At 42.3% G+C, this 14,581-nt stretch overlaps 2 protein-coding genes across 2 annotated transcripts; one reads left to right on the forward strand and one right to left on the reverse strand.

Moving 5' to 3' along the window:
- The first annotated feature begins 3,763 nt into the window (after nt 1-3,763).
- Nucleotides 3,764-7,352, forward strand: LOC116204809 (probable LRR receptor-like serine/threonine-protein kinase At5g45780). The gene is made up of 11 exons (XM_031537120.1): nt 3,764-3,997; nt 4,083-4,215; nt 4,309-4,380; nt 4,472-4,615; nt 5,023-5,094; nt 5,184-5,243; nt 5,488-5,552; nt 5,631-5,789; nt 5,865-6,203; nt 6,304-6,695; nt 6,829-7,352. The coding sequence occupies exons 1-11, from the start codon at nt 3,889-3,891 to the stop codon at nt 7,150-7,152; spliced, it is 1,869 nt and encodes a 622-aa protein (XP_031392980.1). The 5' UTR covers nt 3,764-3,888; the 3' UTR covers nt 7,153-7,352.
- A 1,370-nt stretch (nt 7,353-8,722) lies between these two features.
- LOC116202204 (receptor-like protein 51) lies at nt 8,723-10,577 on the reverse strand. The gene has a single exon (XM_031533641.1). It carries the CDS (start codon nt 10,474-10,476, stop codon nt 9,112-9,114), a length of 1,365 nt encoding a protein of 454 aa, XP_031389501.1. The 5' UTR covers nt 10,477-10,577; the 3' UTR covers nt 8,723-9,111.
- Between the last annotated feature and the right edge of the window lie 4,004 nt (nt 10,578-14,581).

Raw genomic sequence — 14,581 nt, forward strand, 5'->3', positions numbered from 1 at the left:
ATTGCGGATCTCTTTGACCAGCTTGGGGAAGCTCAGTGGTTCTCTAAGTTGGATCTGCGGTCGGGGTACTACCAAGTGCGGATCGTGGAGGGGGACGAGCCTAAGACCGCATGCATAACGTGATACGGTTCCTACGAGTTCCTTGTCATGCCCTTTGGGCTGACTAATGCACCAGCCACTTTTTGCACCCTCATGAATAAGGTACTCCACCCGTTCCTTGATCGATTTGTGGTGGTTTATCTTGATGATATCGTTGTGTATAGCCGGTCACTCGAGGACCACGTCGAGCACTTGAAACAGGTGATCGAGGTGCTTCAGGAGAGCTCCTTGTACGTGAAGAGGGAGAAGTGTGCATTCGCTAAGAGGGAAGTCCCTTTTCTCAGCCACATCGTTGGTGGAGGTCGAGTTCGAATGGTTCCATCGAAGGTGGCCTCGATCATGGAGTGGGAATCGCCAACCAAGGTGACAGAATTGCGTTCGTTCCTTAGTCTCGCCAACTATTATTGACGGTTCATTGAGGGCTACTCAAGTATCACCGTGCCACTCATGGACCTCTTGAAGAAGGCTCCAGCCTGGGAGTGGACAGACGAATGTCAAGCAGCTTTTGATCGCTTGAAGCGGGTTGTCACGGATGAGCCCGTTCTCGCGTTGCCTTGTTATGAGAAGTCATTCGAGGTGGAGACGGATGCCTCGGATTTCGCTATCGGCGGGGTGCTGATGCAAGATGGCCACCCCATCGCGTTTGAGTCCCGGAAGCTTAGTGACGTGGAGCGGCGGTATACGGTCCAAGAGAATGAAATGACGGCGGTGGTGCATTGTCTCCAGACTTGGAGGCGCTATCTCTTGGGCTCAAAGTTCGTTGTAAGGAGGGACAATATTGCCACGAGTTACTTCCAGACGCAAAAGAAGTTATCCCCGAAGCAAGCTCGTTGGCAAGATTTCCTGGCCGAGTTCGATTTGGTGATGGAGTATAAGTCAGGGAGGACCAATGCCGTGGCTGATGTACTGAGTCGACGGATGGAACTCGCCGCGATCAGCCAACTTGAGAGTCCATTGTTGGGTCGGATCAAGGAAGGGCTGCAGCATAACGCTAAAGCCCGCATTCTCTTGGAGCTCGCTCGCGAAGGGAAGTCACGGCAATTTTGGTGCGAGGACGACCTTGTTTACACCAAGGGTCGTCGAGTCTACATGCCGCTCTATGACAACCTCAGGCGGGAGATTCTACGGGAGTGCCATGACTCAAAGTGGGCTGGTCACCCGGGGATTCACCGCACTTTGGCACTCATCGAAGAGCAGTACCATTGGCCCCAACTACGGGATGATGTGGAGACTTTCGTGAAGATTTGTCTTGTGTGTCAACAAGACAAGATAGAGCAGAAGTCGCCCGCAAGACTCCTCGAGCCTCTCCCCATTCCAGAGCGTCCTTAGGAGAGTGTTTCAATGGATTTCATAGTCAACCTTCCGAAGTCGGAGGGATGTCAAACGTTGATGGTCGTGGTTGATCGATTCTCGAAGTATGCAACGTTCACCTCGGCCAAGAAAGACTGCCCAGCGGAAGAGGCAGCCCGACTCTTCATGAAGCACGTGGTCAAGTATTGGGGCGTGTCGACCACGATAGTGAGTGATCGTGATCCTCGATTCACGGGGCGATTCTGGACTGAGCTCTTCAAGCTTTTGGGCACGAGCTTGAACTTCTCTACAAGTCTCCATCCTCAAACCGACGGCCAAACGGAGAGGGTGAATGCACTCTTGGAGTTGTACTTACGACACTACGTGAGCACAACGCAAAAGGATTGGGCGACGATGATCGATGCAGCCCAATTCTCCTATAACCTACAAAGGAGCGAGTCCACCAGCAAAAGTCCCTTCGAGATTGTGACGGGCCAGCAGCCATCAACCCCGAGTACGGTGGCATCGGGCTACAAGGGGAATAGCCTAGCGACATACAAGCTCGCCAAGAGTTGGCAAGAAGAGGCGGACTTGGCACGGTCTTGCCTCAACAGGGCGACGAAGCAAATGAAGAAGTGGGCCGATAAGAAGTGTCATCACATCGAGTATAGTGTGGGCGACCTTGTGTTGGTGAAGCTACACAACATTCTCCGACACAAGGACGTGCACAAGAGCCTTACACGGAGATACGAGGGCCCATTCCAAGTCCTCCAGCGCGTAGGTAACGTGGCGTACAAGGTGGAACTCCCTGAGAAGCTAAAGCTCCACCCGGTATTCCACGTGAGTATGCTAAAGCCGTTCCAGGAAGACAAGGAAGATCCAAACAGGGCCGAGTCCTCGCGTGCACCAATTGGGGCTAAGGTGGCATACGACCAGGATGTCGAGCAAATCTTGGTTGATCGGGTCGTGAGGAAACATTGGTGCAAGTCGAAGCGTAAGTACCTCATCAAATGGAAGAGGTTACCCGAGAGTGAGGCAAGTTGGGAACCTGCCAAAGACTTGTGGCAGTTCACAAAGCAGATCGAGACTTTTTATGCAGAGAATGCGACGAGGGCGTCGCCAGAATAGGTGGGGGAGAATGTTACGAACGGACCTTCCTAACATCAAAGATGATCGAGGGAGCCCAAAGTTGTTGAGGTTTGCTAGGGAATACGTGCGATAGAGTCTTCTAGAGAGCCTCGGTCCCCGAACCTTCTAGAAGTTTCCCGATCCTTCTATAATTAATCTCATTAGTTAGGATAATTGCATTTATACCAATAGACGGTAGAAGTAGTTGGATGTACATTAAATACCGAGTGCCTATATAAGGGTATCATCTTCTCAATTGTAGACACACTTGAAAAAGTAATACAAATATAATTTTTCAGAGCTTCTCTCTCTAGTTTCTCTCTCTAAAAGTTCTGTGAATGAAAAGACTGCCTAGAATAGTGATTCTAGGGCCGCACGGGTAGAGAACGCTAGATAAAATAGCAAGCCCATGACACATGCATGTGACCATTAAAGCCACGAGTCTCGTAATTCATGCAATTCCCCCATCCATTGATCGATCACGCGATTTCACGCCCCTCTACTAAGAGGGACACCATGTTGATAGGAAACTAGGAATCGGCAAGACCCTCCTGTTTGTCATTCCTCGTATCATTTACTATTTTTTGCATATACCAAAACAAAACAATGCTACTGATATTCCACCCTAAAAAGAAAAAGGAACAAAACAAGGCTTATGTTGCAGAAATTTCGCGAGCTGCCGAACAACACCAAAATGACTATGATGAACTCAGCCCGATAATATAAATATTTCATTTTCGATACTTAATGAGATTATTAGTACATTTTTATTAATTAAAAAAAGTTTTATTTTATTATATTATATTCATAAATCTTGCTATATAATTAAAAATATGACCAACTCGCAAAAATATATAACATCGATAAACATGCTATCCCACTGAGGACAAGGGGACAATCTCTGTCATTCCCAAATCTCAAGATCCTTCCCTACTCTTCCCAATTCTCAAAGAGTACTCTAACATGCAAAATACTGTTTTTTTTTCCATTTTCCTGGTCTTCCTTTCTCAGACCGCTCATTCATGAATATCATTTCTTTAAGCATCCCCATTTGACTCCCTCCCCGATGCCACCTATTAAATTACTAAATTACTGTTTTCTTAGTTTCCCACGATACTGTCTCAAGCAGTCTTGGTTGGTTACTCGAGGCTCTGGGGAGGAAACAAATATGAATAAGTTAACAACTAATTAGTACATTTTAATAACAGTCTCCCAAATAATCCATATGTAATCAGAACCTGATGTCTGAGCAAAAAGGGTTTGCTGGGCAATAAGGTTTGGTGTCAAAGAAGGTATTTTGTTAGTAATGACTTGAAAATCAATCAACCCAGTTCTTCTTTTGCAGCTAATCCTCTTATTTGTAGCCTCTTCATGGCAAACGTTCAGTTTTTTCTGTCCCTTCTCTGCTACAACTTTCTCCTCTCTTCCCCTGTTAGAGCCTCTGACAGTCTCCTTTCCCCAAAGGGTGTCAACTTTGAAGGTAAAAATGACGTCTTTTTCCCTGTTTTTCCTGTTCTCATGTGAATGAAACCACTCATTGGGGGCAATCTCTGTGAATGAAACAGTGGCTGCTTTGATGTTAGTGAAGAGCAAAATGGTGGATAAGTTCCTAGTGTTGAGTGGTTGGGACATTAACTCTGTGGATCCATGTACTTGGAACATGGTGGGTTGCTCTGCTGAGGGTTTTGTGGTCTCTCTGTAAGTCTGCTTCCTCATTTCCTTTTTGCCCCGCCAATGCTTCTGCTGCTCATACTTATGGCTGCATTCATTGGATTGGATTGCTTTCCATAGTGAGATGGCCAGCACGGGTTTATCAGGAACGCTCTCACCCAGCATTGGGTACCTGACTCACCTAAAAACATTGTAAGCACGTTGTCTTGTCTCATCAGTCCTAGAAAACATAGTGAGCATATTGCTCTCTTTTGCTGTCTGACTTCGTCTGTCATCTTTCAAGGCTGCTTCAGAACAATCAGTTGTCTGGCCCTATTCCGGTCGAGATAGGAAAGCTGTCCCAGCTCCAAACTCTCGATCTGTCGGGAAACCAAATCGATGGCGAAATCCCGAGCTCCCTGGGCTACCTTACCCATCTAACTTACCTGTGAGTATAAACTTAATCGTGAAAGTCTTACATTGCGTTTGGTAACAAAATTAAATTTGATTTAATTTAATTTAGTTTGATTTGATGAGATGAAAACAAAAGTAGTTGGAAAAAAAGTATGTACGAGAATTTAAAGAAGAAAATAAAAAAGTAATAATTGTATTATTGAATTGAAAAAAAAAATTGTTGAAATTGAGGAAAAATTGTTGAATAGTTGAAAGAATTTAGTATTAAAAAATTCATGGTAATAATATATAAGAAAAAGTAAGAAAGAGAATTTGAAAAAGAAAAGTATTAATTGTGTTATTAAATTGAGAGAAAAGTAAAGTTAAGTAATTAAGATAAGTTAATTTTGCGGTTTATTGGTTGTGTGGGAAACTAACTGTCCGCCTCATTAAGTCATTCAGGCGGTTGAATCGAAACAAGTTAACGGGACAGATTCCTAGCTTTGTCGCAAATCTCACCGGTCTTTCTTTCCTGTAAGACTTTTCCTTCCATTATGGATTCCTTTCTATTCCCTCCTCAGGCTGGAGAGCATGCTTTAATTTACCGGAACCATGTCTTGCAGGGATTTATCATTCAACAACCTCAGTGGTCCCACCCCGAAAATCCTAGCAAAGGGCTACAGGTGAGCCTTATAAGTCATGTTCAGTGTAGGAAAGTGGCAAATAGAGTCGAATGCAGTTTTCGTACTGCTCGGTACTTTTATTTCCATATCCTGTTTTAAGACTCAACCTCAGTAATTTTCTGTATGAATGGTAAAATGTTCCGGTTTTGAGTGTAGTCTCCATTTTCTAACTTTTATGTTCGATAGTGTGAAAAAGATTTTGTCAAATCAAGTCTCTTTGACAGTTTCTCCATCTCTTTTTCAGTGTAAAAGGGAATAGCTTCTTGTGCAATCCACAGACTTGTGAAGGCGATTCGAAACCTATCAATGGTAATCTTTAAGTTGTCAATACTAATCTCTGTGTTAATGATTCAATGACTCAAAGAATTATCATAATTTTAACTGCAGGAACAGGAACAGGAACAACTGTGCCTCCAGGAAAAAGTAATCGCAAGAGATGGATTATTTCCCTTGCCGCGGGGGTTAGCTGCACGTTCGTCATTTCTGTGGTGTTGATAGTTTGTGGAATCCATTGGTACCGATCACGTCTTCTCTTCACCTCATATGGTGCGTCATACTTTCCAAGGAGACTACTGTTTTAGCCCATTAAGGTCAAACAGTAACATGTTTTTCTATTTGCAGTACAACAAGATTACGAGCTTGAAATTGGGCATCTGAAAAGGTTCCCCTTTCGGGAACTCCAAGCTGCCACAGGCAATTTCAGCCCGAAGAACATACTCGGGCAAGGAGGGTTTGGAGTTGTCTATAAAGGGACTCTTCCAGACAATACAATGGTGGCAGTGAAACGGCTTAAGGACCCGAACTATACGGGAGAGGTTCAGTTTCAGACTGAAGTTGAGATGATTGGATTGGCCCTTCATCGGAACCTATTGCGTTTATACGGTTTTTGCATGACCCCCGAAGAGAGATTGCTCATCTACCCATACATGCCAAATGGAAGTGTTGCCGATCGCCTGAGAGGTTCTTTTCACGACTTTTGTCTCAGGTTCTCTTTAATTGTTTGTACAGCTAACAAACTACGAAGAAAACTGAATTAATGGTGGATGTCTCTTCAATATAGACTCTTGCCGAGAGAGGCCTTCACTGGATTGGAACAGAAGGACGCGTATAGCTCTTGGGACGGCCCGTGGACTCTTGTACCTGCACGAGCAGTGCAACCCGAAGATAATCCACCGCGATGTCAAAGCTGCGAACATCCTGCTCGACGAGAGTTTCGAGGCAGTTGTGGGAGATTTTGGCCTAGCAAAGCTTTTGGACCGGAGGGATTCACATGTCACCACAGCGGTACGTGGTACCGTGGGACACATAGCCCCTGAGTATCTCTCGACTGGGCAGTCCTCAGAAAAGACTGATGTTTTTGGGTTCGGGATACTGCTGTTGGAGCTAATAACAGGGCAAAAGGCATTAGATGCAGGGAACGGGCAGATTCAGAAAGGAATGATTCTTGATTGGGTAAGTAAAGTATCCGACCGAAGTGGCATGGGTTCTTCGACTCATGCTCGGAAAACTTTTCCAGTTTTTCATTTCATATAATGAAAATGATAACGGAAATGTGTGTTGGCTATATTTTTGTCGAATTTTGTAGGTGAGGACTTTGCACGAAGAGAAAAGACTCGAGGTGATCGTAGATCGGGACCTCAGAGGCTGTTTTGATGCACTGGAGCTTGAGAAGGTGGTCGAACTAGCTCTCCAATGTACTCAATCGCACCCCAACCTAAGGCCGAGGATGTCAGAGATCCTGAAGGTCTTGGAGTGTCTAGGACAGTTGGAAAACCTGGAGGAGCTGCAAGGCGGAGACAATACCAATGCCGAGGACCCAACGGCATGCAGTTTCTCCCGTAATTACAGCGACAACCATGAAGGTTCTTCGTTCATTATCGAAGCTATTGAACTTTCAGGACCTCGATGAACAGTTACTAAAGCTACGACTTACTCAATGCAACTGTATATATTCAAGCATTTGATTTGCGCCGGAGTTTTAAGGGTTTAAAAAGATGCAACTGCATTTCTAAATTCGGACATAAAGTCTTAAGAGGAAACACAAATACGAACATAAAATCGGTTAAAAAAATTTTGATTCATCAGATGTTGTCTCAGAGTTTTATGTGAATCCAGGTTGTCGTTGCCTTCAAACTGTTACTATACTATTAGATGCTATTGGTATAACTCGATAAGTTTACTGAAAAAAAAATAATAACTCGATAATATTCCGGAAATTGATTTGGCGATATGATTTGCTTGATTGTAAGGGTTACAATTTTTTTTTTTCTTTTTGTTGGGGTGAATAAGTGTCACATATTTAGATTGGCTTTTATTAACCTCTGATTAGGGAAGTTGGGAATTCTCTATGTCGATTTTTGTTATCACAAGCGAGGGTCCCAAAGAAAACGACCAGGTAAAAAAAGACAACAAAAAATCAAAGAGTATTGCAATGTCGCACGCCTTCGCCGGACAATTAAGAGGTTTCACATTCGATATTCAATGGGATTATCGGTGCCCTTTTATTAGTTATTAAGATTTTTATTTAATTGTACTAAACACATGAACCTCCTTTGTCACCAAAAAAAAAAAGACAATAAAGAATATACAAGTCTCATTAGGGAGAATTAAATCCGAGATCCTTTTTTCAAAGAATCGAGGAGGGCGTAGTCACTGTGCTAATTCTCCGTACTCGTTTTCTTGATCTTTCTATTTAAGGATTAACGAATGCTCAAATATCATACTCAAAACCGTTTCTTCCCGAGTCTGCTAAATCTCAGAGGACATGATTTCAATTATCATTTCTTCATGGCCCAAGACCAATCAATGATGTTATTGCCACTTCGGGTAAACGGTTTGTTTCTTGAACTCGCCTTCGAAGACACCCTGTACACTCTAGAACACATCGATTGCTAGTATCGACCGACAAATAATTATCAGCTCCGCTTTACATCATAAAACCTCTCGACTTCTAGATTCCTTTGTAACAAACGTACATTATCTCTAAATTTTGCTTACACGGCACTACTCAAGGCAATAAACGATTTGATACGAGCAAGTGCATTAAAATATCATCAAAGTCTTCCATGCGAAGTTGCCCGAAGAGCATGCCATTCCTTTCTCGGAGCTTTTGTTACTTCTTCTGGTCATAAAAACATCACATGGATGCATGATGGCGATTAAGAAGCTATCATTTTTCTTCTTTACCTTTTTCCTAAATCAGTCGGGTCAACTGAACTTACCAATTTACTTCCATCAAGTTGATTCACACTCCTTAAGCTCTTTGTATAATGAAAATAATCTAGAGCAGTGAAGTCTATACATGGGCCTTCGAATTAATGAAACCGACCCCATCAATTCAACTCGTCGAGATGATACTTGCTAAGTTGGTATAAAACAACTTCCATAAATGTCCACATCAAGGTATCTGATAACATAAAACATCAACCAGGGCGGGTAACAGAGTTGCAATATACGTAAAAAAAACATCGTACGTGGAATGTCGGAAACTTTAGGCGTATTATATACCGAAAGCACAAATAATTGAATTCATAATTGTAACCTTATGAATTTTCCATCAACCACTTCTCAGTTTGCAGTAATGCCAGCTTATAAAACTATAATGACAGACCACAAACAACTTCCAAATTTACAAGAAAACTTAAATTACTGCAACTTTTTCAGACAAGCAAATACCAAAGAACAGCAAAAACTACATGAACTTCTGTCTCCTGCCCGTAATTTTGTCTTCTCAATTTACCAACCAAAGTTATGTATGTAACGTAATTAATTTTAACAAATCGAACCAATCGAAAGAAGAATTCTCCACAAATTCACCAATTGTTTCCTACTCTACAACCCAACGGAAGGTTCGGTATCGATGGATTAATCATTTACAGCATTTTGAGAGGAGTACCAAGAACACGATTAGGAACACTATGGAAGCAAGAGCAATTGCCACTCCGAGAACAAACTTACTAGGCCCGTGATGATGCTCGCTCTTGCTGCTCGAATCTCCACTGTCGTCGTTGTAATCCGAAGTGTCGTCATCGGCAGTGGAGTCGCCCTTTGCCGGCGGAGGTGACACGGGCAGACCGTGCTTGTCGCATGGGGCGATCCCGAGCTTCATCTTCGAGGGGAAAGTCGAGTGGTTGTAGCAGAGGTTGGAGTTCTCCCCGATCTTGAAAACAGTCAGTTTCTTGATGAAGGATTCGTTGAAGGGCATCACGCCGTGGAAGTTGTTGCCCGCGAGGTTTAAGTACTTGAGGTTCTTCATCCCGGAGAAGAACCTCGGCAAGGTCCCGTTGAGCTGGTTCGAGCTCAGATCGACCGAGACTAGCCCGGGAATCGCAGACATTGACTCCGGGACGGATCCCGACAGAGAATTGGAGCTCAAAGTTAAGTTCTTTAGCCTGATCAGGTCCCCGATTTCGGTGGGGATCTCTCCGTTGAGCTGATTCGAGGAGAGATTCAAGCTCTGGAGGTTCTCGAGCAGAGTTATGGAATTGGGGATCCTCCCCTTGAGCTGATTGCCGGAGAAATCGATGTGGGTGAGGTTTGACTGCCAGTGTTTCGGGAGGTTTCCGGTGAGGTTTGCGCGAGAGACAGTGATGGACTTGAGGTACTTGAGGTTTCCGAGGATAACGTAAGGGCCGGAGGCATTGACGGGGACGTCGGAGACGGTGAGGTCCGTGACGTTGACGAGGCGGGAGAGCCAGATTCCGGTGAGGTGGTGGAGGGAGCGGACGGCGGAGAATGAGCGGAGGTTGAGGGCGAGATCAGAGGGGAAGCGAACGGCGGAGACAGGGCAGTTGAAGAAGGAGAGGGACTGGAGGGTGGAGAGGGCCTTGAGGGCGGTGAAGGAGAGGGCCACCGAGTCGGCGGAGCAGTTGGCGAGGCGTAGGGAGACCAGGTGGCGGAAGGGCTTGCCGGCGTCGCAGGTGGCGGTTCCCGGCTGCTTTGTGCAGGGGTCCCGGGAGGTGGGTATGTTGAGCGACTGGAGAGCGGTGAGCTGCTTGGGGTCGAGGGTGGAGGAGGAGGAGCTGGCGGGGGTGGTGGGCGCGGCGGTGGGGGATGGGGCCGCCGGGGAGGCGGTGGGGGTGGGGGCGGAGCGGTTTGCTGGGGAGGCGGTGGGGGAGACGTGGTGGGTAGAAGGGGCGGCGGTCGTCGCGGCGGCGGCAGAGCTGCTTGATTGGAGGAAGAGGAGGAGACAGAAGACTCCGGCGAGAAATGCAGGCGGCGGCAGCGGTTTCATGGCGGAGGAAGGCGGCCGGCGGGGGGAGTTGGGACTGAGATGAGCAGTAGAGTGAGGAGTGAGGAGTACGGGGAGTGAGTGAAGACACTGAAAAGGAAAGTGACGACGAGATTTAGCAGAGACCAGGTGACAGTTGGAATTTTTATGACTTATATGCCCCTCGTACTTTTGATTATTTTAATTGTCAACCACATGTGTAAAATATATATATATATATATATAAGTATATATATTAATCAATAATCTTAAAAGAAAAATGAAACTTTCCGTTTGATTTTACGAACCAATTTTAACTCTACTTCACTCTACTTAACTCTCCTTATCTTTAATTAAATAACACAATTATTACTTTTCTATTTTTTAAAATTTTTTAACCAGTTAATTCAATTTTTAATACTAAATTTTTTCAATTATTCATTACTTTTTTTCACAATTTAACAATACAATCATTATTTATTTTCAACTATTCATTATTTTTCTCACAATTAAAAAATACAATCATTATTTTCTCTTAACTATTCATTACTTTTTCACATTTTTTCTCATAATTCAACAACACTATCATTACAAACCAATTAAAAGTTAAATTCAATTCTACTCAACTCTAAAATCAAATATCAATTTTACTTTACAAGTATGTCAGGTCATTACCTTTTTTTTTCTTTTTTTTTTCGGTCTGTTTATCGAAATATTCAAATAAGTAATTCATTGATGATAAGTGCATACCAAATTAAGTGCTTGATATACAATTCAACCATAAAAAAAGTGTTTGATATGCGATAAAGGGCGAAACTGAAATTTACCGTCATCCATGAGAATCGCGATAAATATGTAATGGAACATATTAAAATGATGCCTGGCATAGATTTCCTCTTGAGATTGGGGGCAAGAGTCAAAATGGGATTCTCAGTTTTATTAATAAAAACCGTGAAATAAAATAACGAGGGCCATCACTTGGAAACATTATTAAATGGCACAATCACAGTTGTCATTTAAGGCGCCTAACCACTAATTAACCAAATTAAATGTAGTTTAATTAAAAATTTTAATTAATAATTTACAAGGCAAAATTCAATCCGCAGCTGTTGCATAGTGGAAATGTACCACATGATTTAAGTTGTCTCGTTTCGTTCCTTAAATTTTCATAACTCATCTCAAACTGTCCCTAAATAAGCACAATTTAACATTTTCCAAATAAAGTCTGGTGTGTTTGGTTTTAGAATCAAATAGAGTTGAGTTTTGATTTTAATTGGATTGTAATAATTGTGTTGTTGAATTATGAGAAAAAGTATGAAAAAGTAATTAATAATTAAGAGAAAGTGATGATTGTGTAATAAATTTTGTTGTTGAATTGTTAAAAAAATAATGAATAATTGAGAGAATTTAGTATTAAAAATTAAATTGAGTATAATTGAGTTGTATGTGAGTTTATATATGGGGCTCACCTTTTTGAATTGGAATAGTTGATTTTTATTATGCAGTGAGTAGAGTTAAAGTTAGAGTTAAAATCTTAAAATTAGATTGCAAAACCAAACGGGGTGTTAATCGACGAGTTAAGACAAGATATATTGAGCAATGCAAGCACATACTCGGAAATAAACACCAGCAGCCCTTAACAATGCTCTTGCCTTTCAAGTTACATGAGCAGTATACAGTTGCAATTCATTCTATTAACTCTATCTATCATTTGTAGCGAATCAAAACAACACATGGGATTTTGGGGGCAAAAAATGATGACTTGAAATTGTAGGGTGCATTTTAAGATTACACAAAAACTTGTAGGGGAACCCATCTATTTATTTATTTCTTTTTATATATTTATTTATCCTCTTTTGTTTTTTTTTTTGGGCAATTGTAGCTGGACCTGCGTGGTTTCCAGCTCTTCCTTCGTCCCCTTTCACGACAACCTATGATGATGGCTATTCGTTGTTTCAATCCCAAATGGGCCTTTCGAAAATTATGGCCATTTCGAGAAAATATTAGATGAGAGTATTGCACCAAGTTAGAGATGTAAATTTTTTAACTAAACATCAAGTAAAATATAAAAATAACAGAAATGTTATATCCCCTTAAGTAATGCATCTAAAAGGCCCAAATTTAAAATTTTACTCATAAATATTGAATAATCTTGAATATCGTGTAAATTACGACTCGTATCATGTGTATTTGAATTAGACGAATTTCTAAATGGATTATTAGAATGATATAGCAACACTCAAAAGATATATGCATGCAGGACCATACCAAACTTGATTAAAAACTTACGCCATTGATCCGCCATTGAGTACGTACACGTAATATCGATGTACTCACTTCGCGCGCTTTTGGACGAAGCATCCAGGATTTTTTCTTTTGGGGAATCTTCGGTCTTTTTCGATGGAAAGTACTGAAAAAGAGGTTAATTTCCGGATTCTGAAGCAATCGAAAATCGTTCTCTCTTCTTTTCTCAGCAAAGAGGCTATAGATTCATCAATAGATTCCTAATCGTTACCTCGGTTTATGATAATTCTAATTTCAGTAAAATGTTTTTATTTTCTAATAAAGAGAATGTTTAGGACTTGATTGAACGAGACTCCTACCGAAAAAGAAACACTACGCAGCTTCCAAAAACAGAAGACGGGATCGACAAAGACAACACCGGCCACTATCAAATTACCAATTCGAAAGAGGTGGAAAACTAATGATGGGTGATGTCACCGTAATTTTATTCAAGTAAACTGAAAATCTGATAATATTTCCAGACAACTATCAAACTGCCAATCACAATCACAAGTCTAAGGACACTAGTTTAGCTGTGATGTTCGAGAGAGACCTGCAGCATGTGGTGGTGGCGATCGTCGTCTCGGCTCCATCTCTACGAGTACAAGCTCGAGCTTCTCCTCAACCTCCTCCGGCCACTTATGTTTTCCCTTTGCGGCTCCGCGCGCGCCCGCCACCGTCCGAGGGAAGAGGGCTGCTTTTTGGGCTGGGCCTTCATCCTCTTATGGGCTTGTTAGGCTTCTTGGGCTTGAGGCATTTCCTTGCGGTGATAGCGTCTTCTTTTTTAGTGTGGCCCAGCTCCATCCCATTTTCATTTTCTGCTTTCCAGAGATTTTGCTTGTCAATTATATTCTAAATAAATAGCATTATTGGTAATTTTTCCAATTGCAAGAGAAATGTGCCTCAGATTTTTCCCTTGTAAGGGCAGAAAAAAAAAATCTTTCCAATTGACTGAAAATATATTTAAACAGGTTTGAAATTTTTTGGCAAATCAAATGCCGGCAAGTCAAGAAATGAGCGCCGACAATTTCATTTTATTATTAGTACTATAACTTTTTTTTTATTATAAAGGAAGTTAATAGTCTAGTACACTAAAATAGAAATCCACTAATAAAGTAGAGTATGATCATCGTTGTGTCGAGACAGTGCTCCGACGACCTCCACTCCACCAACAATAAAAGCACGAGGGAGTATCCGTTGCTTTGGTGAATGAACCATCACCGATGCTATTGTCAGGCCTGCAGCCTGTATCGGGACGAAGTACAAGGACTATGTCGAGCTTCAGCAAAGCGACATGTTCAGTGGCAAATCCCGCCCTTACCGCATAATGATTCAACCTAACATATGTACTTCTATATCGGGGATCATATGTACTTTTAATTTTCTTTGTTAATTGACATTGTTAGAATAACTATTGCGAAAAGCGACAATGAAATAATTACTATGCCTATTCCTAAAGTGAACATTTATACATATGTCGGCTGTTGTAGGACATATAGGGCATGAAGGTTGTCGTTCTCGATTCTCAAATTGTAATGATCTCACAAGCTATGATTGTTGGAAATTTGGGTTTTGGCTAGAATATTTCATCCAAGAATTGGCTGAGTCTAGGATCTTGTTAGATTTGATTCCACAGTGATCACCGGCCACAGCTCTACTCATGCAGTTGCATTGGCACCGAGATGTATCCTTTTTGTTCTGCCGCACTGATGTCATGATAAGGTCACAGGGCGTCGGAGCTTTGAATTGAATATGATTAGAGATAAGTGATGCAAGTGAAATTCTGCATTGGAAGTGGCAGAACATGTGAAGGGGAAATTGAGTTGATGTGGTGTGCTCACTGTTT

Source organism: Punica granatum, chromosome 4 (assembly GCF_007655135.1).
Source record: "Punica granatum isolate Tunisia-2019 chromosome 4, ASM765513v2, whole genome shotgun sequence".
In the NCBI taxonomy this organism is placed as follows: Eukaryota; Viridiplantae; Streptophyta; class Magnoliopsida; order Myrtales; family Lythraceae; genus Punica; species Punica granatum.

Excerpts from the sequence above, each read along its gene's own strand:
- LOC116204809 (XM_031537120.1), top strand. The coding sequence starts at position 3,889 with ATGGCAAACGTTCAGTTTTTTCTGTCCCTTCTCTGCTACAACTTTCTC. Across the intron at positions 4,216-4,308 it reads GAGGGTTTTGTGGTCTCTCT|TGAGATGGCCAGCACGGGTT; the intron begins GTAAGTCTGCTT and ends TGCTTTCCATAG. Across the intron at positions 5,553-5,630 it reads CGATTCGAAACCTATCAATG|GAACAGGAACAGGAACAACT; the intron begins GTAATCTTTAAG and ends TTTTAACTGCAG.
- LOC116202204 (XM_031533641.1), bottom strand. The coding sequence starts at position 10,476 with ATGAAACCGCTGCCGCCGCCTGCATTTCTCGCCGGAGTCTTCTGTCTC.